Source organism: Haliotis rufescens, unplaced genomic scaffold (genome assembly GCF_023055435.1).
Source record: "Haliotis rufescens isolate VD_foot unplaced genomic scaffold, xgHalRufe1.0.p SCAF_2, whole genome shotgun sequence".
NCBI lineage: Eukaryota > Metazoa > Mollusca > Gastropoda > Lepetellida > Haliotidae > Haliotis > Haliotis rufescens.
In genome coordinates, this window is record NW_025963890.1 from 77,327,502 (window position 1) to 77,353,810 (window position 26,309).

The 26,309-nt window shown below is 41.1% G+C and overlaps 1 protein-coding gene across 1 annotated transcript; it reads left to right on the forward strand.

Annotated features, from left to right (window-relative positions):
• The first annotated feature begins 4,330 nt into the window (after positions 1-4,330).
• On the forward strand, positions 4,331-26,155 carry LOC124126419 (receptor-type tyrosine-protein phosphatase epsilon-like). Its single transcript, XM_048400588.1, has 29 exons — positions 4,331-4,735; positions 7,414-7,548; positions 9,189-9,392; positions 10,857-11,093; positions 12,684-12,818; positions 12,968-13,114; positions 13,257-13,403; positions 13,535-13,684; positions 14,330-14,467; positions 15,271-15,408; positions 15,910-16,050; positions 16,291-16,393; positions 16,803-16,864; positions 17,215-17,390; positions 17,802-17,889; positions 19,034-19,110; positions 19,248-19,284; positions 19,671-19,768; positions 20,181-20,306; positions 20,496-20,641; positions 21,333-21,468; positions 22,066-22,209; positions 22,335-22,368; positions 22,912-22,976; positions 23,193-23,318; positions 23,406-23,531; positions 24,396-24,532; positions 25,221-25,356; positions 25,821-26,155. Exons 1-29 carry the CDS (start codon positions 4,678-4,680, stop codon positions 25,890-25,892), a joined length of 3,519 nt encoding a protein of 1,172 aa, XP_048256545.1. The 5' UTR covers positions 4,331-4,677; the 3' UTR covers positions 25,893-26,155.
• The last annotated feature ends 154 nt before the right edge of the window (positions 26,156-26,309 follow it).

The following is a 26,309-nucleotide window of genomic DNA, read 5'->3' on the forward strand; positions in this document are numbered from 1 at the left end:
GGAAGGGTGGTAAGTAGGTACTGGTTCAGGTCATGTATATGTTGTGGAAGGGTGGGAAGTAGGGCCTGGTGTATGTCATGTATATGTTGTTTAAGGGTGGTAAGTAGGGCCTGGTGTAGGTCATGTATATGTTGTGTCAAGCTGGTAAGTAGGGCCTTGTGTAGGTCATGTATATGTTGTGTCAGGGTGGTAAGTACGGCCTGGTGCAGGTCATGTAGATGTTGTGTCAAGGTGATAAGTAGGGCATGGTGCAGGTCATGTATATGTTGGGTCAGGGTGGCAAGTACTGCCTGGTGTAGGTCATGTATATGTTGTGTAAGGGTGGTAAGTAGGGCCTGGTGCAGGTCATGTATATGTTGTGTAAGGGTGATAAGTAGGGTCTGGTGGAGGTTGTGTATATGTTGTGTCAAGGTGGTAAGTAGGGTCTGGTGCGGGTCGTGAGAACTTTGTCTTAGGGTGGTAAGTAGGGCCTAGTGTAGGTCATGTATATGTTGTGTCAGGGTGGTAAGTAGGGACTGGTGCAGGTTGTGTATATGTTGTGTTAGGGTGGTAAGTAGGGCATTGTGCAGGTCGTGTGGTTCTTGTGTCAGGGTGGTAAGAAGGGCCTGGTGAATGGTCGTGCGACTGCCGGTCAGGGTGGTAAGTAGGGCCTGGGGCAGGTCGTGTATATGTTGTGTCAGGGTGGTAAGTAGGGCCTGGTGTAGGTCGTTCGATTGCCGGTAAGGGTGGTAAGTAGGGCCTAGTGAAGGTCATGTATATGTTGTGTAAGGATGGTAAGTAGGGCATGGTGCAGGTCATGTATATGTTGTGTAAGGGTGGTAAGTAGGGCCTAGTGTTGGTCATGTATATGTTGTGTCAGGGTGGTAAGTAGGGACTGGTGCAGGTTGTGTATATGTTGTGTTAGGGTGGTAAGTAGGGCATTGTGCAGGTCGTGTGGTTCTTGTGTCAGGGTGGTAAGTAGGGCCTGGTGTAGGTCGTCCAACTGCCGGTCAGGGTGGTAAGAAGGGCCTGGTGCAGGTCGGGTATATGTTGTGTAAGGGTGGTAAGTAGGGCCTGGTGCAGGTCATGTATATGTTGTGCAAGGGTGGTAAGTAGGGCCTGGTGCAGGTCATGTATATGTTGTGTCAGGGTGGTAAGTAGGGCCTAGTGTTGGTCATGTATATGTTGTGTCAGGGTGGTAAGTAGGGCCCGATGTAGGTCGTGCGACTGCCGGTCAGTGTGGTAAGCAGGGCCTAGTGTAGGTCATGTATATGTTGTGTGAAGCTGGTAAGTAGGGTCTGGTGCAGGTCATGTATATGTTGTGTCAGAGTGGAAAATAGGGCCTGTTGTAGGTCGTGCGACTGCCGGTCAGGGTGGTAAGTAGGGCCTGGTGCAGGTCAGGTATATGTTGTGTAAGGGTGGTAAGTAGGGACTGGTTCAGGTCATGTATATGTCGTTTAAGGGTGGTAAGTAGGGCCTGGTGTAGGTCATGTATATGTTGTGTCAAGCTGGTAAGTAGGGCCTGGTGTAGGTCATGTATATGTTGTGTCAGGGTGGTAAGTACGGCCTGGTGCAGGTCATGTAGATGTTGTGTCAAGCTGATAAGTAGGTCAAGGTGCAGGTCATGTATATGTTGTTTAAGGGTGGTAAGTAGGGCCTAGTGTAGGTCATGTATATGTTGTGTCAAGCTGGTAAGTAGGACCTAGTGTAGGTCATGTATATGTTGTGTCAAGGTGGTAAGTAGGGCCTAGTGTAGGTTATGTATATGTTTTGCAAGCTGGTAAGTAGGGCCTGGTGCAGGTTGTGTAGATGTTGTGTAAGGCTGGTAAATAGGGCCTAGTGTAGGTCATGTATATGTTGTGTCAGGGTGGTAAGTAGGGCCTGGTCTAAGTCGTGCGACTGCCGGTCAGGGTGGTAAGTAGGGCCTGGTGCAGGTCATGTATATTTTGTGTAAGTGTGGTAAGCAGGGCCTGGTGCAGGTCATGTATATGTTGTGTAAGTGTGGTAAGTAGGGCCTGGTGCAGGTCATGTATATGTTGTGTAAGTGTGGTAAGTAGGGCCCGGTGCAGGTCATGCATATGTTGTGTAAGTGTGATAAGTAGGGCCTGGTGCAGGTCATGCATATGTTGTGTCAGGGTGGCAAGTAGGGCCTGGTGTAGGTCGTGCGACTGCCGGTCAAGGTGGTAAGTAGGGCCTGGTGCATGTCATGTATATGTTGTGTAAGGGTGGTAAGTAGTGCCTAGTGTAGGTCATGTATATGTTGTGTCAAGCTGGTAAGTAGGGCCTGGTGTAGGTCGTTCGACTGCCGGTCAGGGTGGTAAGTAGGGCCTGGTGCAGGTCAGGTATATGTTGTGTAAGGCCGGTAAGTAGGGCCTGGTGCAGGTCATGTATATGTTGTGTAAGGGTGGTAAGTAGGGTCTGGGGCAGGTCATGTATATGTTGTGTCAGGGTGGTAAGTAGGGCCTAGTGTTGGTCATGTATATGTTGTGTCAAGGTGGTAAGTAGGGCCCGATGTAGGTCGTGCGACTGCCGGTCAGGGTGGTAAGTAGGGCATAGTGTAGGTCATGTATATGTTGTGTCAAGCTGGTAAGTAGGGCCAGGTGCAGGTCATGTATATGTTGTGTCAGGGTGGTAAGTAGGGCCTAGTGTTGGTCATGTATATGTTGTGTAAGGGTGGTAAGTAGGGCCCGATGTAGGTCGTGCGACTGCCGGTCAGGGTGGTAAGTAGGGCCTAGTGTAGGTCATGTATATGTTGTGTCAAGCTGGTAAGTAGGGGCTGGTGGAGGTCATGTATATGTTGTGGAAGGGTGGTAAGTAGGGACTGGTTCAGGTCATGTATATGTCGTGTAAGGGTGGTAAGTAGGGCCTGGTGTAGGTCATGTATATGTTGTGTCAGGGTGGTAAGTAGGGCCTGGTGCAGGTCATGTAGATGTTGTGTCAAGCTGATAAGTAGGGCATGGTGCAGGTCATGTATATGTTGTTTAAGGGTGGTAAGTAGGGCCTATTGTAGGTCATGTATATTTTGTGTCAAGCTGGTAAGTAGGGCCTAGTGTAGGTCATGTATATGTTGTGTCAAGCTGGTAAGTAGGGCCTAGTGTAGGTTATTTATATGTTTTGCAAGCTGGTAAGTAGGGCCTGGTGCAGGTTGTGTATATGTTGTGTAAGGGTGGTAAGTAGGGCCTGGTGCAGGTCATGTATATGTTGTATCAGGGTGGCAAGTAGTGCCTGGTGCAGGTCATGTATATGTTGTGTAAGGGTTGTAAGTAGGGCCTGGTGGAGGTTGTGTATATGTTGTGTCAAGGTGGTAAGTAGGGCCTAGTGTAGGTTATGTATATGTTTTGCAAGCTGGTAAGTAGGGCCTGGTGCAGGTTGTGTATATGTTGTGTAAGGGTGGTAAGTAGGGCCTGGTGCAGGTCATGTATATGTTGTATCAGGGTGGCAAGTAGTGCCTGGTGCAGGTCATGTATATGTTGTGTAAGGGTTGTAAGTAGGGCCTGGTGGAGGTTGTGTATATGTTGTGTCAAGGTGGTAAGTAGGGCCTAGTGTAGGTTATGTATATGTTTTGCAAGCTGGTAAGTAGGGCCTGGTGCAGGTTGTGTATATGTTGTGTAAGGGTGGTAAGTAGGGCCTGGTGCAGGTCATGTATATGTTGTATCAGGGTGGCAAGTAGTGCCTGGTGCAGGTCATGTATATGTTGTGTAAGGGTTGTAAGTAGGGCCTGGTGGAGGTTGTGTATATGTTGTGTCAAGGTGGTAAGTAGGGCCTGGTGCAGGTCGGGAGATCTTTGTCTCAGGGTGGTAAGTAGGGCCTAGTGTAGGTCATGTATGTGTTGTGTCAAGCTGGTAAGTAGGGCCTAGTGTAGGTTATGTATATGTTTTGCAAGCTGGTAAGTAGGGCCTGGTGCAGGTTGTGTATATGTTGTGTAAGGGTGGTAAGTAGGGGCTGGTGGAGGTCATGTATATGTTGTGTCAGGGTGGCAAGTAGTGCCTGGTGCAGGTCATGTATATGTTGTGTAAGGGTTGTAAGTAGGGCCTGGTGGAGGTCATGTATATGTTGTGTCAGGGTGGTAAGTAGGGCCTGGTGCAGGTCGTAAATCTGTGTCAGGGTGGTAAGTAGGGCTTGGTGCAGGTCGTGAATATGTTGTGTCAGTGTGTTAAGTAGGGACTGGTGCAGGTTAACATAGTGGTATCACATCCACCACCACACGAAGTTTATATGTTTATTTTTAAGAAATACTCGATAATTGATAATGATGTCGATTCTATCTGTGCTGGGAATATTTGTTAGGCAACAATTGGACTCGAAAAGAGTAAGCGCTTATCATAAAAGCATACGGACAGTGTCAGGTACACGACGTTATATTTATTATCAGGGTGGTAAGTAGGGACTGAAGTGGTTAAACAGAGTGTAATAACATCCTCTACATTTAGGCTACCGAAAAAGTCATGTCATTGTAGAAAGCAACGTACAAATCGATAGATAGTGTCTGACTGTGTGAGGCAGCCACTGGATTGAAAGACGATAAGCCTCCATTACACCGATATTAAACGAATGAGGACATGATTTCATCATAAGAAAGCCCAAATGACTGTGTTTACAGGACTCTGACGCGTGGGGTGAGGCGACTCACGTTGATAACGTCCTTGTCATCTTTATGTGGACACCACAATAAACTTCCTGGTTTGTTCACTCGGCAACATGGAGGTCTCCGTGCTCGGGGTGCTGCTCTGTGTCTGCATGCTGGACGTTGTGGCAGGTAATGTCGAGTTGTCTTTAAAATAAGTTATATGGTATTTGCTTTCCTGCCTGGTAATCGGCATTACAGTGATAAAACAAGGTAGTCGTAGACCGTCTCTGAGTAGGGTAGCACTATTTAACCGGCATTAGCCAGGACCAGTAGACACACACACACACACAGACGTGCAATAATCTTGATGAATGCGACGTTAACACCTATTATATTTCACATCATCATTAATTTAAGTACGTTGATGTTGAAGTTATGTTTATTCTAAGTATGTATAAATGCTTAAATGTAAAATAGATTCTAATGAAATGAAAACTATTGTCAATATATCAGAGCATTCGGGTTAAGCCATACACTGCACTGGTTTATTTCAACGTGGGAAAAACATATTCGCTTAGGTTATACAAGAAAGAGTGTTAGGAAGTATGGGTTTTTTTTCCGAGAAGCGTGTATTACACAGAAGAGTTACAATGAGCTCTCCAATGGTGCTGCAGGTTAAAACATCTGGCGGCACTGTTGATGTGAGATCTTAGGGATGTGTGTGTATCTTTACGTCAGGAAGTATAGTTTGTCTCCTACGTGTGTCTCAAGTCGGCAGTAAAGCATTAGAGAGACTGAGAAGTTTGAGTGCTTGCTTGCATTACCTTCCTTTTTTATATTGACCCGATCACAGGTTCCTTGGGGATGTTTAAGCGGCAACTGGAGCAAATAAAACACACATTGCTGAAACTTGTGAAGTAGTAGCTGGTAACGTTATCTACAGACCAGGTAACAAATTGCGGTCTGATGTGGGTGCATGTCACAGTGTTGTGATTTATAGCGGAATACATACCTGAATCTCCGTGTTTGCTTACCCTCAGCCACTTTGTGGATGTGATATAAAACTATATCACCTGACACAAACTGATATGTATTTAGCGAAATCTATACTCTCACACCAACTGTTAGAATATATTTTCCTAATAGTGCTACTTTGGTAGCATATTTTTTTTTTTTTAAATCGAAATTTCTAGTTTATTTGGTTATTTCAATTATGTATTTATTTTTCTCAAATTTTCACGTTTTTTTGTAATTTCAGTTATTTTCTCGCATTTTCAGTTATTTAAACTTTATTTTAATGATATGATTTTATTTCGAAATTATTAATTTATATCTCGTCAATTAATTAATATTCTCTCTATTCTATGCGGTTTATTTTCTCGTTATGCCAAAATATTTCTTTCGACATTCTGACTTATATTTCCCCTGTACTTATGTTCACGTAATTTCGAAAAGAGTCGTTCCTAGTGCTTCCACGCAGAAAGTCCTGCAGCAGATATGTGTCCTTTCACCGAATGCACCTTGTCTACTGTGTAAAATAGCGAAATATATATTTCAATAACCAGACAAACTTATAACGATATAACGATAAAATAATGGTTATACCGAGGGGATACTCGAAATTACGACACATTACACAGAATGTCTAAAAGAAAAAGACAAATGAAATGAGGAATACAGTACGCGAAATGTTTCATTTTAAAATAAATACACCATTGGTGTATCGTAGATATCTATAAACATGATAATATGGTTATAAGTAAACATGTTATACAGTTCCCAGAAACAGAGTCTGCGGAGCCTGAAACGGGTTTGACTTCACTCCTTGATATTTTTTAATATGGTATTATTTCTGGATATAATACTGTTGTTACAGGCAGCTGTCCTGATGGTACATACGGCTACCAGTGTCACTGGCTATCTCTGATATAATACTTCTGCTACAGACAGCCGTTCTTATCTGATATATAGCTACGAGTGTCACTGTCTATCTCTGATATAATACTTTTGTTACAGACATCTGTCCTCATGGTACATACTCAACCAGTTTCACTGTCTATCTCTGATATAATACTTCTGCTACAGACAGCCGTTCTTATCTGATATACAGCTACGAGTGTCACTGTCTATCTCTGATATAATACTTTTGTTACATACATCTGTCCTCATGGTACATACTCAACCAGTTTCACTGTCTATCTCTGATATAATACTTCTGCTACAGACAGCAGTTCTTATCTGATATACAGCTACGAGTGTCACTGTCTATCTCTGATATAATACTTTTGTTACAGACATCTGTCCTGATGGAACATACGGCTACCTGTATCATTATCTATCTTTGGTATAATAGTTTTATTACATGCAGCTGTCCCGTAATTCTCCTGTTATATGCAGCTGTCCTGGTTGTACGTGAGGCTACCAGTGTCACTGTCTATCTCTGATATAATACATCTATAACAGGCATCTGTCCTGGTTGTACATACGGCTAGCAGTGTAGCTGTCTATCACTGACGTGATACTCCTGCTACAGGCAGCTGTCCTGATGGTGATACCAACTAATGTCCCTTTCTCAGATATGTCTTTTCGCGAACACCCGTTGTCATCGCCGATTTTCAGTGACTCATTCTATATATTTTTCACCGCTATTAAGCATTTTAAGCTCAATATAATCTGTTTCGTCGGATAATCAGGAGTTATTATTATCTGGCGCTGACGTTTTATGTTCAGTGTCAGGCTGTTGTCCGTTCGGTACAAACTACAACCAGTGCTGCTGGAGATCTCTGATAAAATTCAGTCACAGGCATCCTTGATATGTATTCAGTGTCAGGCATCTGCCCATACTTTACATGTATATCATGTTTCAGCCATATGTCCTGATGGAACATACGGGTACGAATGTGGTTACCAATGTCACTGTCCTGTGGCGAAATGTGATGCTACCAATGGCTGTAACCCTGAAGATTGTTACACAGGTTGGTCAGGACCGACATGTCAGAAACGTAAGTTTTGTTGATGTAAACTCTTGCTACATTGAAATGTTATTCAACTAAATATACTTTCTAAGTTCTGTCCTATGTCATTAATTTACTTTAAACAAAACAAAACCTAAAATGCTGATGAGCTGTCATTGAATTATTGAAATGGTACCTAGATGTATTTTATTGAAAAAGAACACAGTTGATTAGGAACTGCTATCAGTTTCCGATTAGGTAGAAAACGATTCTGAGTAAACTTGTTGCATGAAAATTGAACACGATACTGTACTTCGTGAACAAATGTTCTTCCCCTTCCCAACGGAACATGGCGAAGCATTTGTGGCCATGTCACCTTGTCGCCAGTGTAATGATTATGAACACATCTTGTGAACGGCGGAGGTAACAACATATATTTGGTAAGAATGTACCATTACTATGCAGTCATCAACACTTCATCCAGTGTGATCAAAGCATTGCGTTTGTCGTCAGAGTCGTAAAGTATTCATTATTCGACGTGAAATTTCACAAGAATCAACACGAATAAGAAGAATAGATTTACATCGGTCACTTCATCTTCGATCATAACAGATACTACTGCGTGCATGTAGTGTAAGCTGTAAGGCTTCTCACAATCTCTGTTAGAAAGGCATCTCATGTAACATGGGAAACGAGTGACCCCAACAGTCCATGCGACTTTCATTTTTGAACTGACAACACATCACGTATGAAGAGACCGTATCTAGGTGTATACGGTCAGGCAAAGCACACAGGCTGCTTCGTTTCTCGGTCCGATAATCGCCTTTGCAAGCATTACACCACATTAATGGCACTAACTATCTAGAAAAACACTGAAGTCAACATGACTTAGTAAACTTAACCCATGGCCAATAGTTTGTGGGACAATTATTATGGCCGTGAAATAATAAAAAACATTCTTACATTTATAGCTGCTGTGGTATAGGCGCTATCATGAGATGACCTTTGCGTTTTAGTCCAGGTTCTTGAATGCGTTTCTTCTTCTATTCTTTACTCACATGATATATGCTGCGCATTGACACTTTGACGACACTTGTCATATATTGTGCCATTATACATGGTAGCAGCCTATGGGAATTCTGGATTAGAATTGTTGGTCCTCAGCAACATTTACATAGGAGGCGGCCAAATGAATCAGGTGCTCAGGTTCGGTGCCTTGTTTCATTGCCTGTCACCATACTGCGTAAATCGTTGCTCACAATATTGGACTATGGGTATCAAGTGTCTGGTCCAGTCTGGATTATTTACAGCCCGGACGTTTGCTGAATGTGGCGTTAAGCAATAAACAAACAAACAAAAACGAACACAAACACATGCATGGTCGCAAGACAGGATTATAACACACGGTCATTAGTTCTGATAGAGGGAATGCCAAGAACAGTTATTTGTATAAAATGTCAATATAGCGGGTGGAACATTTTCACATCTTTCGCTTAATCAACCTGAGTATATCCATGATTGGATTTAAATTGATGTTTTGCTTAAAACATCTATATGCGTGATGTAGCTATCTGTCGAAAACTAAATAGCTGAACCATTTTTGCCTCTAAATGTTTGTGTACTTCAATGTATTTCACCAGATGATTACAAGCAAGACATAATGCACGATCATATGTATTTTATTACAGGCAATATGGCTCTCAATCAAATAACATCAGCCAGCTCAATCTATAAGAAGTCAAGCAATGCTGTAAATGGAGACACCAGAGCAAACAGCACGGACGTGTGCTTTCATTCACTCTGGAACAACGCCATAACAGATGCGTGGTGGAGCGTTGATCTTGGGGAGGAAATACTTGTACAAAACGTCACCATATACTTCAGAACAGACTGTGAGTACAAGGAAAACCAACCGACCACAGTTGTGGCCAAATTAAATGTTACGTTGAAATACACCTGGAAAAAGAGCCAAGGACCCCCTGTAATATTTTAGTGACTGACCAAACAAATGTTGTTAAAGACAAAATGCGATCAGTTTTACGATGGTGATCTGGACAACCCACTGACAATGAGAAATCATTTATTATGAAATATGGAACTGCAGTCTTCATACAGATGTTTCAGGGGTGTTGTTTTCTGAATGGAAAGGTCACTTTTAGTCCCTAAATGACACCCGTAGTTCAAGGGTTTAGTAACAAGTAAACCCTTCACATGCCCGGTTGACAGCCTCCACCCTGCGCGTCATACCTGTAGCGTCAGGTGTGCAGAATGGGCAACTGCAGCCACTCCCGATGCAAAGTTGCTTCCAATTCACGCAGATTCTGTACAAGAGGCTCCTGTGACTGTATACGGCACATCACACATGATTCGTGAAAGCTCTGTTCTGAAGGAGGTAGGCTGTCATTGATGGAATGATAGGGTCTGGCGTTATTATACATGAACTGAGATCCTGTGGCTAGTTCATGGTTGTCGAAAGGCAGAACAACATCTGGTTCTAGGCTTTCTTTGATGTGCTGATTACCTATGAGCTTGCCTTGAATGGTAACGCGGCCGGGGATCGAACCCCCGACCTTCCGCCTTCCGGGCAGACGCTTTATCTACTAGACCAAGGAGGCGTTAGTTTAGTTTGTAGAAAAGTAGGTATAGGTATATGTAAGTCGAGGAATAAGTATAGGTATTTTGAAATATAGGTTGTTTCATACGCAATAATTGAACAGAAATATTTATAATAAGTTCGTGAGTTTTTGTATATTGAGGTGTTTTTTTTCTTGGTTTAGTTCAGTTTAACATTTTATATTTGGTGAGGTGATTTACTAAATTCCTCATGATTCTACACGTCTTGTGTCATTATTCCCCTCATGCGTGGTTCATGAACCGAAACAATGTGCTTTCCTGCGCTGATTCGCAGATGAAACCGACTGCACCATCTTAATGAAACACAATACAAAGTGCTGTGAGACAGAGTGTTTGAGGCGAACGGAGCACTCAAAGTTGAGTGAACTCCTCGGTCACTGGGGAGCTTCGCGCTAGGAGCGCCCTTACAATATATTTAGAATTGTCAGACGTTAACGGCAACGTATCAAACGAGAATAAACCGTATTAATATACAGACTTTGACATGGTACAACATGCGGAAACATACCATGAAGTAGTCAAACTTATAAGTCAGCGCAGATGTTTACCTCGGGTATCTAATATTATTGACCAGAATCACAAAAAAGATTACTCAAAGGCTTCGTGAGTATATATCAACAGGCTAAGTATGGGACACTGAGCACATTTATAGCGTTCTAGTATATTGATTGATGTATACAGCGGTAATGTTGAAGAACTAACATTGGTGATTTATTGATCAGATAAAGTTCGTCGGAATGGTATCCAGATCTACATAGCTGATACTGACGCCTCCCCAACTGATGGAATCAACTGCTACAACGTGACAGGGAACAGAGACGGGACAGACATACCTGATGTTTTGAACGTCACATGTTCAGGCGAAGGGCGCTATCTGGTCCTGTACACCACCACTGTCAACAACGAACTTCATGGTCTGAGAGAACCAGTCCTGGATTTCTGTGAAGTGGAGGTTGACGGTACTGGTTATGTTTCATATTACACTTAAGCCGTCATTAGAACCAAATATCTGTAAATGTGGTTACATAATTTAACTTTATAATTCCCCCCCCCCCCCCCCCCCCCCCTACACACACACACACACACACACAAAACAAACCATATTCATCCTGAATGCATCTTATCTCTTCGTATAGGCAAATAACACAATTACCCATCTTCGTTTATAATTTTGGAATTGGAAACGTTAAATAACTTGTGTTTGCAATACGAATACATAACTCGCAATGTACATATGTATAAAGGAGTACGAGCGTTGTTATTGACATAATACCAACATATATTTGTGTTTTGATTTTTGTTAGATTTCATAACTTCTGTTGAAAGTATTGCAATACTATTTTACATGTTTTGAATGACTCTTGTGCTGGTAAAGGGCACTATCTTCTCCTGTGTACAAACAACGAACCAGATATTATAGCCATCCAACAATGGATTCTGTGAAGTGGAGGTTGACGGTAAAAATCAATGATCTCTTTGTACCCACTTCTATTGTTATAAAATGTAAATACATGTATTAGGTTAGTGAATGTACTATATCTATTCTAACAACTATACAACCACAGACTGACATATATTTTCCTTGAAAGCTAAAATTAATTTTGGCGAATTTGTCGTGACTAAATCAAGGTTTGATTACAAACCTGCTGCATGGAAACGAATTGCAGACAAACTTGTCAAAACAATTTCCGTAATGATTGAATGTTGTATCATGGTAAATATTTATAAATATGTTTGTTAAACTTCATGACAGACAACAATGTCAAATAGTGAATTAAATAGACGTATGGTGGTTATTGGGAATACGTGCTGCAAACCTATTTAAACATAAGCAGAGTATATTGTAAGCTGCCGACTGTACCTTAAGCATGTGTTTATGAATCACTACCAATAACTCATGATACCAGGTTCTCACGAATAGATTACCTAACCTGCGCCACCGTTGTCACCTTTGCCCTAAATCCTTCAATATGTCGACGTCGAATATGGAATAGTACGTGTGTGGTTCGTTCAGAACAAGGACAACCAACTTGGAACGTAACACGTTTGTGAATGTTCGTTCAAGCCACAGAATGTTTTATCATAACTGGCTGAAATCAAGAGGCGACCAAGTGCACGAGTGCTTGATTGAATGAATATTAATCGATACAATGACACACACTCAGACAGATCAACTGTTGAAACAAGCGCTCCTAAAGGTACCCAGGATCTACCCTGTTGCCGAATACACTAAAGCAGAATGTTTTTCAGATAAATTTAAAAGGTTCCGATCTAGTAATCCATCATTTGCACAAAGGACTTGACATTCAATCAGACGAATATCTTTGCGCCAAAGTAAGACTAAGTGTACATGTATAAGATGGTTGGGTAAGTTTAGCATGCGTTGAAGTCATACTCTTCAACTTACAATCCAGACATGTTATGTTTTTCTCATAGCGTTTTACTCTAAATGAACATGAATCACATTATTTTTCTTGACCAAATGTACAAAACGTGTTGAACATATTGCTTTGCAGCGTGTTTTTTTAATGGACTTCATGCATTAACAGTGTGTAGCAATGGTACTTTCGGCGCTGATTGTGACAACTACTGCCACTGTGACAGCGAGGTGTGCGACTACGTGAGCGGTGTCTGTCCTGGCGGAGTCTGTCTACCGGGTTGGGCAACAGAGACGTGTGATACAGGTTCGTACTTGTTCCTTGCATTTTCTAAAATGTGTTCTTCACTGTCATTGTGTGTATGTTTAAGTGGCCTATTCATTCAATATATCATCAAATTAATCAAGCATTATACGACTCGCTACAATATCACTGTGTATTGTTTTATCTTTAAGAGTGTGAATCTGGCCACTATGGAGCCAACTGTAGTGAGATTTGCCTGAACAGAAACTGCAAGGGCGACAACTCTAGTTGTGACCACGTGACAGGGACGTGTGCTGAAGGCTGTAAGGCAGGATGGAATGGAACAGATTGTACACAGAGTAAGAAAATAAGTCACCAATCGGCTGCATACAAATAGCTTTCCAAACGACACAGAAGGTGTGGTAAATGACATATTCAGAAAAAGAGTTTCACATACACAATTAGTCGTTTAAAACTTTCTGCATGTGCAATTTATCACAGAATGCTTACAATCGTATGGCGACGGCTGTTCCAAAATGTGCTCAGAGAGGAATTGCGATGAGACCTCACCAGACAACTGTGATCACGTGACCGGCGAGTGTGAAAGTGGCTGCAAGCCAGGATGGAAAGACACTGACTGTACAGCAGGTTTGTTGCCAGTCATAACTTCAACTTCAAGATCGATTGTTTTCTTTTTGCGTTGATTGAAACCAAACTATAACATTGCATGTCAGCAGTTAGAAGATATACATCACACTTCTTCACTTTCCTGTCGACAGCATGTATCCTTCATGTTGAGTACGGAGCTAACTGTGTGGGTAACTGCAGTGCCCGGATGTGTGGGGGAGGGACGGGCACCTGTCCCCGGGATACAGGCCGGTGTGAGTCAGGATGTCAGTCAGGATGGAAGGGAGAAGACTGCATTCAAGGTTATATACAACAACATTTGTCCACATGGTTATGAATCTTTTCCACATTGAATCATCCTTTCCTTCATTACCCTTGATCGGATTCCGTTGATTTATATGAACCATTACAGTGGCCTTGCACACAGGTCACAGACTGAATGTATCATCCATACATGCACATACATTTGGATGTATTGTAACTGCATGAAAAGGATGTGATTAGGTGTAAACAAATAATTGACCGCAGTATTTTGGCTAAAAAAACTAGATACATAAACAAACGTAACATTCTTATCATGCGGACTTTGATTCCAATTAGCATAAACAAGCATATGTAAATATGTTTATTTTTTCTTGTTTTATTATTTATGTAATTTATATTCTGTTCGTACATGTCCAGATTCCAATATGGTACAACCACAAATTTCAAAATAGAGGGTGGTGATAGATGATATGAATAAGCATCGAAAAATACGACATGTTGGATTTATCTGCATTTATCTTTTTTTAAAAATGCAGTGTTGTTTCGTCTCAGCATATTTGGCTTGTTGGTACGACTTGGAAAAAAAGTCATGAATGTGATGTCATTTAGCCGGAAGTATTCGGCACAGAACTTTATGTTTTGTGCATTTGCTTCACAGTCGTGTTGAATTCTTTGTCATTCAGTGTGTAGTCTTGGTTCATATGGTGCCAACTGTACTGGAGAATGTGGACATTGTCGTGACTCCAAGACCTGTCACCATGTCAACGGTGCCTGCCCGAGTGGATGCAGTGATGGGTGGACGAACCAGATCTGTACACAAAGTAAGAGGCAAATAATTTCTTTCTGCACTTGTAATATAATGTGATTGTTTAATATATCAATTAATTTGTTTATTGCATTATTACCTTCAGACAAACATACATTGTTCTTGATTGCACTTCAGCAAACAATGTTATGCCTAATACAAGGATACTAGTGTAAATGTGTTACGTAGATAGGATTTGGTGCGTGTTGCATAATATATGTACTGCCATGATGTTCGGCTGACTGGGGCTTGCTGACTTGGTTGATGCATATCATCGATCCATTTTGCGTGGATCGATGTTCATGATGTCAATCACTGGATTGTCTGGTCCAGACTCGATTATTTACAGACCGCCATCATATAGCTGGAATATTGCTGAGTGCGGCGTTAAACAATAAACAAACAAACAAACAACACCTTATAACTACAGCACAATCATCTGTCCCGTCATGTGTTGGTATTTGATATTCAGTGAATATCAATTATACAATATACATGTAAACAGGTATGTAAATACATATGATATATTTCAAGGATAGCAAAATGACTACTTAAAATTACTACGGTAATTCTTACGGGGGTAATATTTCCATAACTTCACATGACAACAGTAAATAATGACGCCAATTACACCTCACATTTTAAAAAGAAATAAAGAAAAGATGACGGATTTATCATCAAATTTGAAAATAGTCTGTCTATTATTCTCACCAATACGAAGTAATACCATAGCAGACGGGATTGTGACATATGGAGGAGTATGTTGCAACCTTCACTGACGTATAATATCAGAACATTGCTCGGTTTGCTTCCCTGAAGGATGCAGTCGCGGCACATTCGGAGCGAACTGTTCTCGCGTGTGTGGAGAATGTCAGGACAAACAAGCTTGTCACCACGTGAACGGCACGTGCTGGGGACTGTGTGGCCCAGGATGGACAAGTGACGACTGCAGGGAAGGTGAGATTCGTTTGAAGTGGGAAACTTTGACATGGAGAAAAATCAAATTTGATTCACTAACGTTTCCTGCCATCTGATGACATAAGGTAGTGTTATACTGGGAACAGTTCATAACATTTGGTTGATGTTCTGCACTGTTGATATATAGGTTTAAAGTTCTACGGAAATTCCCAATTTAAACCAGATGATTAATATTGGCTAATGTGTGTTTTGGTAGTCGATCACATGGAATATTGCTTATGTTCAGAAGAAAACATTGCTGCAGCATTTGGTTAATAACAAGCCACCAGCAGACTTCATGTTTCAGCCTAATGTTTATGGAGTGCCAGTCTGCATAGCCAGATACGTTTCAAGAGAGTTTACATTGGAAACAATAGACCCCAAATCAAGGAGGTAGCTTTCCTGCTGTTGTCAAAGAAATCTTATATAGTTAGCCTTTTCGCATAAATACTGTAGCAATTCAACAACAAATACAATAATCTTGGTGTCTTCTGTGGCCAGAGTGTCAAGACGGAGAGCACGGTGCTGGATGTGGCGAGGGCTGTGGACACTGCTTGGGTGATGTCGTGTGTAACAAGACTAACGGGGCGTGTCCTGGAGGATGTCGGGAGGGATACACAGGAGACATGTGCATCGTGCAAGGTGAATCTGTGTATGTTGTGTGATAGTACTCTTTTGACATGACTTTCAAATACATGTATACTCACGACAATACACAAGTTACTGATCGATGACGCAAAGCTGTGATGTATTCATATTTTGCTTAGATTCATTTTGGGAAATTTCGTTGAAGCGTTACAAATAATACCGTTTTGTTGTTTTGGGAAAGAGATTTCTATTATCAGAAGTAACATTAACGATTACTGTCACCATCCGTTGTAGAGCCTGTAGAAGCACCGCCGACGGATGCAGGTGTCATAGCAGGATCTCTAGTTGCCATCATCATTGCAGTAGTCGTCGTAATTGTGGCTGTGGTCTTCGTCAGGTGATGCCCACAGAATGTACATCAACACACCCGACTGATATCACCAAACAATATTTATATTCTTCTTAGTTCAATCTCATTTATCAGTTGGATGTGTAACTTGTGGCAGTGTATCATTATTGATATATGTCGTTAATACACAAATTCCAATACAGTCACGCAGCTCATTGTCAGCACTGAATGAAGCAACAATGGCAGGTGATCATCCCACCAACCTTGCCATAAGTAACAACGTTCAGCATCCGATGTCCCTGCAAACTGTAAAAGTTTAAACATTAATAAATAACAATCTATATCAAACAAGTATCATATGCCATAGATCAAGAGCAACAGGGAAAATTGTACTAATTTGTTCTAAATTGTAAAATGGATATGATGTAGTAATATTGAGCATAATCTGTTTGTCCAGAAGGAGAAGAGGTAATCATCAGAAATCTGAAAACGACACCAGTATGGTCAAGATGAAGGAAGGTCAGTTTCGGAAATGTATCTTATACATGTAATACCTGTCGATGGGTGGCCGGGTTCGAGAAGTGTGTCTCATGAGATTTCTGGGGCTTAAGCTGTGCTTAACACTAAAACACGTGATCAAGTTTGCGTCACTTCAGGCAAGTGTCTGATGTATGCATCGGTTCACCCAGCAGCGATTGGGTACCATGATGAAATGGAAAAAGTTAACCCTAAAAGGCCGGCCTTTTTTTTCAAATTTTGAAATGCGTAACCTTGATCAAACAACTTTTGATGAAAAGTCATATGACGTTCATTACATCTGAGTAGAAAGAGCTGGAGCTCAGCACGTATTACTTTCATGTATGCAACAGAGGATGCACACGAGACGGGAGTAGACAACCCTGTACGTGTCCTAGAGGAGGACCACGGTGCCACGTACTACAACATAGCGAGTGCTCCTGCATTGACGGTGGTGTCTGTAGATCAGTTGGGGGAGCGGATCAAGGAGCTGCAGGTGCCCGTCGGGGGATTCCAGGTCGAGTTTCAGGTCAGCTGGATGAAAGTCAAAGAATGCGTTCATGAACATAATATGCCTTGTATAACTGCCTATTACCGATTTTCAATAACCAATCATCTGTATACAGATCTAAGACTTACATATCAACTGATAACCGGTCGTCTTAAATTCCCAGATATCAATACTAAAGTTTGTAATATTTCAATTGTCATTTGTCACAATGAGATATATTTTAACGACCGCAGTCAGTTTTCGTATGCTTTCTAGTGTTTGAATATATGCAAGTTTCATCAGCTGGGTGATTTGTCAATGTTGATGTAAAGACCCGCGTCATATTATGGACATGTACTTGTGTTTATATCTGATCCTCAATTGATTATCATCCATGCTTCATAGATGTCAAGTTTAACATAAGTTGTTCCTTTATTTCATTTACCACAGAAGCTGCCCTCCACCTTCACCAGATCTTACAGCATCTCCCAGCTGGAGAAAAACAAGGGCAAAAACAAGTACCGAAGTTATTACCCCTGTGAGTATTTTAATGCTCAAACATATAGTATGGGCAATATAAGAACTAAGCGCTTCATAATGATAATGGTTTTGTATCTATCTGTGCATGAATGTCAGTAGCGTTTTTTTCATTTTATTTCAATTGCAGTTGTGATATATGTCATAGCTGTCTTAATTTGAGCATGTGTATCAAATCAACAAGGAGGCAAATAGCACATAAGATGCAGGGTTATGACTCACTGTCAGTCCTTTATGCTAATAGCATGTGTTATTCATATAATCAATAAGGTTAGTTGTCACCCTATGTAAGTTTATGTGTGCTTTGTAGATATTTCACAACTTATGCTTGTGCCTATTCTACGAACCGAGTGAAGTTTTATGCATTGCAAGGTGTTATGCCTGTCTCAAGTTTCCTAAGTTTTCAAAACATGTACTTCTAGTCTTCCAGGTTTCAGTGTTCGTGAATGTTTGTCACTTCAATTAACTTTGCATATGAATACTACAGCATTAAACTTTAAGTTGTTGGTTGGTTTGTTGTTAATCGCAGCACTCAGCAGTATTCCAGCTATATGACCGCGGTCTGTAAATAATCGAGTCTAGACCAGACAGTCCAGTGATTAATATCATGAGCATCGATCCACCCAGTTGGGATCGATGACATGCATCAACCAAGTTAGCGAGTTTGACCACCCAATCACGTTAGTCGCATCTTACGACAGGCATAGTCACCTTTTACAGCTAGCATCGGTTGTTGAAGACCTATTCTACCCCAAATCTTAACGGGTCGCCTCAAGTAGTGTAACTTGGGATCCATTGTACTTCAACATGGCTTATATACAATAGATGGTACTTAGAGTACACATTCTCAAAGTGTCTTTAGGATTCCACTGTTACTTAAATGTCAGTTTATTATGACTCAACATACAAGAGGCAGCCTCTCTGAATCTGAACACATTCTCATACATGTGTTCAAATGTACATTGTACATGCATTAAGGTATGTAATCCAGGCAGCAGAGTCACCTATAGCTGGGTGTTGAGCTCTCCAAAATGAACCCCCCATCATAACATATCAGCAATATATGGTAAGCTCTCTCAATCAATTTGGAAGTAATATGATATGCACAACTCTTATATATTCCTATAAGTCCCTCTAAATTACAGATGATGCCACTCGGGTCGTGTTGAAGGAGGTGCCAGACCAGCCTGGTTCCGACTACATCAACGCAAGCTACATCGATGTCAGTAGGATATCATGTTTCCTTAAAGAAAGAGTTTGTTGACTTATTAAATTATTATTATTTCTATTTTCAGGTAATGTTATGACAAAAACAAGGAGATATGTGACACACTTTAACATCTTATATATTTTTACTAGGGGCATTCTCAACCCAAAGCCTACATAGCAGCACAAGGTACAGTTATTTATACTTACACTCGTGTAGTGGTCTATCCTGGTACTTACACACGTGTAGTGGTCTATCCTTGTACTTACGCACGTGTAGTGGTCCATCTTGGTTCTTATGTAAAAGGTTATAATAAGCTGTCGGATACGTTTCGACTGGGAGAAGATGCCCACGACAAGCAGTTGGATGTATAAAACAATATATGGATCCAACCTGAATATAAACCACATGCATGAGATGCGAAAATGAGTTGAACAAGCATTTTTTTCCTCAGCCACGAGGGAGATTGATCAATGTGAATTTGATTTCAAATGTTTGCTGTGAAACGGGTTCTAACTTACTGCGTTTTGGAACCCATGTATTCCCTTCAAACGAAGTATATATATCACGTACAGCTCCTAACGCGAAGACACTGACCGACTTCTGGAGAATGATCTGGGAACAGAACTGTACACGAATCGTCATGCTGACAAATCTGATGGAATTGGGAAGGGTACGTTTCAGGGAACCACCATTTACTATTGAAGGATGGATTAGGCAAAACTACAAGCGCCATAAAAAACATGATCATCGTGGTATTGTAACTGGATTTGTTGGCTTGACATTATTCTCTAACCTCTGCTAAATGATTCTTTATTCTTTGTGACCGAGAGTTGAACAAACGTATCTTCTAGTTAGTCCATTTGACACAATTTAACTCGTTGTAAGTGCCAGATGGATAACACAGCATCTTTTTTGTTGAAAGTTGTTTTTCTCTCATGGACAGTGAGAACGTTTCAAGATCGTGCTTTGGATTTTCTAACTGTTGAATATAGCGTCCATACTTTGTATGTGATGTTAAGATCCCTGCAGTCTGTCAAGACTCCAACCACAGACAACATAATGTTTTAGTTTGTTAATTGTAGCTGAAGTGCGATGCGTACTGGTCCGACATATCAGACATGCGTATAGGAGACTTCGTCATATCTGTGACCGACTCCAGAATTCGGGCTCACTGGGCCGTCAGGGAACTAGTGGTAACAGAGAAAAAGGTAAGGCATCGCTCATCTGAAAAAAGATTCAGATGGTATTAGTAAAAACGTTTAGCTGCAAACATAAATTTATCAAATTATCATGCTTCATCAACTCATCTCCATTTTGTGCGTAGTAACAGGACCATTGTTTTGACTTAAGAAAATCACAATCCTCACCAAAGATGATTTTCTTTAACATGTCTTCAGGCAAACACAACACGGCGTTTTCATCATTTCCACTTCACAACATGGCCGGATCATGGAACCCCCGAGGAGACGGCCTTCACTGAGTTTCTGTGGCTGGTCAGGACGTCATACAACACCCAGGATGACCCTCTACTGGTACACTGCAGGTGAGGGAGATTGCCTCATCAAATCATATATACAGGAAAAGGGCCTGTGTAGTTTCACACGTTCCAATGGTAAGAGGACCGCCTCTGTAGTCTAGTGGTAGAGCGTCCGCCCGGAGAGCGGAAGATCCGGGGTTTGATCCCCGGCCGCGTCATACCAAAGACGTTAAAAGATGGTACTTGGTACGCCTGTCTGGCGCTCGGCATTAAGGGGCTAAAACAATGACTGGTCGGCTCGGAGTCAGCATACTGTGTCTAAGTGTGGTATTCATGTTAAACTGCGGCATGGTATCTCAGTGAGCTAGCACTATAAATCGGCATCAGTCCGGACTAGTACAAGCAGCCAAACACATACATGCACCGCGCTATATAAGTGCAATAATCTTGGTATTAAATGGTAAGTGCTGTGTAAAATATCTGATGGAAAATTATCAACAACATGACACAGGCCCTTCAGGACGCTACTGCCGTGAGAATTTTCAGATTAAAATATCTTTAGATTGACCATGATAACATGGCAGAATCTTGAGGAAAATTATAATACACTAATTAAATTGTAGATGCACGGATATTATTGCCAGACAGTGCACGCACATGTTTGTAAACACCATGACATAACAACAAGTTTCATATTTTAAAGTGTTACGGGTAATGATATGCGAATAAGTACACATGATATTGAATCTATCCCTAGTGCTGGGATTGGTCGGACAGGGACATACATCGCCGTGGACTACCTGCTGGACCAGGCTCTGGCTGAAGATAGGGTGGATGTGTTTGGTTGTGTCTCGAGGATGAGAGACCAGAGGAAGGGCATGATACAGACCGAGGTGCGACACCATTATTAACAACAGTGCAACACATTGCAATGACGGGTGTTTTCAGTGCTGTTCATAGATATTCTATAATGTATCTGGAGCATGGCATCTTGCACGATATATACTTGTCTATAACTATTTGCTTAGCATTGACGAATTTAACAATGCAACTAGTATACAAATCAACTATTACAAATCAACAGCCATGTTGTTGTAATATGTTATTCTCATGTGACATCAACACGAGATAATCAGACTGGCGTATATATCCTAAGAGATTATACCAGGTGCAGAAGGCCATATAGGGGTTACTGAAAAGGAGTCTTCTACTTTAATAGAATGCCATATATTCTAAGACAGAGATATACATTCATGTTTATCTTGTGAGGCCAAAGTAATAAATTGTGTTATTATATATTAGGAACTTGGCGTCACCTCAATGTCAAACCATGTACAACCACTGATTCTTGTATTGCATTAGAAGCAATGCACATAATTTCATAGTGTAATAATCATGTTGAACTACTAAATGTGGTATTACGCCAGGAGTCGTACACATGTGTTTAATTTCATTCATATGTCCAACTAATGAATGATTTATTGCACTAGGAGCAGTACACGTGTGTTTATATGGCCCTGTATGAAACACTCGTATTTGGTAATACTTCCATCAGCGTTGAGGAATTCAGAAACAGCCGAAATATGAAAGGGACGTTCAGCACAGGACGAATGCCAATCGCCAAGTTCATAGAGGTAGCTGTTTTATCACAATACAACTTCGATCATGTATTATTGACTGCATTTGTGCATATTGAAGTAATAATGATACCTGCATTACCACATACAAAACGTGAAAAGAAATGTTCGAACTGTTGTAGGCCCTGAACACACAAAGGAAGGAACAGTCCCAGGGTGAGTGTGAACAGTCTGGCCGATTAATAGGACCTCAGCAGATAGTGTTGCTCAGTTGTGGTTTCTTAAATGAAAATGCTGACTTGCTGATGTTTTGACATTGGTATAAACAGCATGGTGGTCTGAACTGATACCACCAGACAGCATTGTGTATCATCTCGCACAGAAGATATTAATACCCTGGTCACTGATTGCTTACTTAACAGTTGCATTTAAGAAATTATCCCCCAACAAGCTGATATTGTCAGCTGATTGCAGTTGTGTGTTTCCCAAATGTGGATGCTGAATTGCTGATGTTTTAGGAGTTCTTCACTTATTTTTAGGATGCTGAATGATACGAGACCATGTATATCACCACTGACTTGTTTTCTATTCTGAGAGAAATCATATCTGAGAAGTTAATAAGCTTACCTCATGTAAAATGTTCAAACTTTCAAACAAGTGTTATTATCAATGTTAAATAATTCAATTACATCCAATTAACTTGCTGAAGTATTAATGCAATCAGGCATGGAAAGAACCATAATGAAACTGCTGTTTCAGGAACCAGTGTCAAAGGTCGTGTGTGGATAAATGGACGCACAGACATCCTGGCTGTCAGTTCGCGGGTATCGTATTTGTTTGTTTGTAAATGCACCGAGACCATACCTGTACAGAACAATGTATCTGGGTATATTACACACTCCAATAAATGACAGTGTTCAAAACATACATGTAATGCCGTTCATGCCCCTTGTATTTGTCTTAGTTCATTAGTCACTTCATCCTGCAGTACAATCCCTTTCACACAGCATGGTATATTTATCCTCATTATGCACCTACAGTCCCACCTGTCAGTGAAGGGCTACCTGCTAACTGAGGCCCCTTCCGTCACCACGGCTTCTCTGTTCTGGAAACTCACCGAGGAACAGGAGTCTTCCACTGTCATTGTCCTGCCAGACTCACACCAGGTAGGTCATGTTAATAGTGACACCCATCTGTGTACATACTCCAATTCCATCGTTACTAGATTTTCAAATTTAACTCATTTTGGTCAGAGCCTGTCCAGTTTTGTGCCATCGACAGGAGACAGCCTTGATCTGGATCCTGTGACTGTCAGATGCTCCACAGAGGTCCCCATCAACTCTGACATCACCCTCTTGAACATCCACAGAGAGATGGAGGTAAGCTCACAATGCTCCAGGAACACATCCAAATGGGGAAAGTGTCCACGTAGCAAGTTACTACATAATTTGCGATGAAATATTATGAATGTGATTATTTATCCATTGTTTAGCTGTCTTTATCTCACAATATTGTTACCATGGCATCCGAATTCACAGTAAGATCAGGCAGAAAACTCACAATGATTAGAACAATTGGTCCTCAATTGTTATTGTTCATTTAGTGATGAGTGAATGAGTTGGGTTTAACGCCGCTTTTAACAGTATCCCAGATATATCACAGCGTGTCAGCTCAATGTGGGAGGAAAGCCCGAAGTGATGCAGGTCTTAGACGTATACTACTTTGGTGAAACCCACGAGCACAAGCATGGTGCTGACAAAACTAGAAACATAATCGTGGCGAGCCGGGATACAAACCCACAATCGTAGGTTTCTGGTGGGCCTAATGGACGCAACTCCACACAGCGAATTGCGGCGCCTTAGGCGACTAGGCCACCCGTGTCCCCTTAAAACTATTATTATGTAACATCTCTATTATCCAGGAAACATAATTTAGTGTGCCAAATGACAATATGGTTCTCAGAGGCTAAGATAAGCATAATCCCGACAAGTAGACTAATGGGCTGTATTGTGACATAAGAATGTTTATCCCATAGAATTGTCCGAGTTTGCTCAGGTCACCACATTATCACTCGTGTCTGCGCCATTTGTGTTTGCGAAGATGAGCTCAATATCCTTCATGTATAACAAAAAAAATCTATCCAAAGATTATAGATGATGATTTTTTGTGATGAAACACACATCGACCTAATGTAAGCTAAAGATTATTACACTTATCACTTACGATTGTAATTTGCTCAACAGAATTCCCCAACAACACTTGTGCGTGTGTATGTCTTGAACATCCTACCCCAGGAATCCCCTTCCACTTTCTTAGAGCTGCTGGAACAAGTCGACCGCCACACAGATGTCAACCCGAACACAGTTACTGTCTTATACAGGTAAGGGACGTCCATGAAGCAAGGACTCAGGTCTAGCATGGGATCTCAAACAGCAACGTCCGTGTTATGAATGGCAAATCTGACAGACATCATTGTCAAGGGAGAGTTATAGGGATATTCTTAATATTAAAAAGAAATTATATGTTACCGCTGAATTATGTAATTTTTTTAAATAGCAAATTAGCACACTTGGCCAGCATGAGAGACATATTACCTTTTGAATTAGGATGTTGAACAGTAGTTTTTTTAGTGTTCTGTCTATCGACAAAAGGCTTTTTTGAATTCACACTAATTTATACTGTGGTGCAGTTTCTGATCAACACAAGGAAGCATACATATAATGTTTGGTTTTACACAGTAGTTGTAATTCATGAACGGGTGATTTGATTGTTGGTATCCCTTAACTACATAATATTATTCCTACAATGAACCGTGTGTGGAATACTGATGCAAACATACATCCCTAATCGTTAAAACTCCAGCTGAAACAAGGATCAAGTGGTCTTCATTCCCAATCGTCGTGGATCGTGCGACAAAACCATACAATATGGCTGGGTTAAACACGCATATTGACAAATCACTGTGATGTAGGTAAACAATTCTAACTTTGACGTTAACATGATTTAGACATTCTTATACAGTTGCTTCGAATGACATATAACCCTATCACCACCTGTTTGTGTTACAGCGATGGCAGCAGACAGAATGGAGCCATGCTGTGTATCCTGAACAATATTGTCCTCGGTTTGAAGCATGACAAACGAGTTGAGATCTACAACAACATGAGAGCTGTGGCCCACTGTCTGGACCAGGACATCACACAGGTAGTGGCGATACTGCTACAATTCATCCACTGTCACAGCCATCGTATGTGTATGTGAATATTTACCACCAGGATGTACGTATTAAGATGTTACGTCAATACGACCTGAGCCTACATCTAAATAACTTTGCGATGAGATGGGGCAGGATACGCTTAACTTTTCTCGACCACCTGGCATCAAAACTATTTCATTAATTATATTTAATTAACTTCCTAACATACATACGCTGATAGGAAGGCATCTCTACATGTGTGTATACGCTCTTGTCAAATCTTTTAATATTTCAAAGCATGCAGGTTTTTTTTTGTAATCATGTACATTATTTAAAGCTGTATGTACAGCAGGTCAATAAGTGCAGAATGAACGTGCTTTTGATAGGTGTTCGATAGTTCTCCTCCCCACCTGTGTAATTATCACAGTTATACAACACTTACCGCAAACGTGAATCGCCTTCTGTCTTCCAGGCTGACGTTTCCCTGTGTTACGACATGGCCTCGGCTTACATCGAGTCCCAGAACATCTACGCCAACATGTGATGGACAGCCCAGTGTGTTGCATCAATACTGCACTGACAGATTGGGAACCTTCAAGAATCTCGATTGCACGATACTTCTAGCCATTGATCTTAAAATAGTATAGGAATCAGATATGAAATGCTGATCTCACTAACATATCTTCACAGGTGTGCAGATCAACAGACCGTTTTGGATGCATCCTCCCTGAAGTACGGTGTCTGAAGTCATTCACATACTAATTCAGCCATGCCAATCTCACCACATGACATGGATAGATGAATTGTGATCATATATAATTTACTTTATCTGAACCAAGATTTAGAGCATATTCAAGAACGACAAGAAAGTCGCTTATGATCTATTGCTTACAGAACCATATATCGTCGGCTGTGTTTAATAGTTGTAGGTTTGTACCCCTTTCCTCCCTAATACATAACC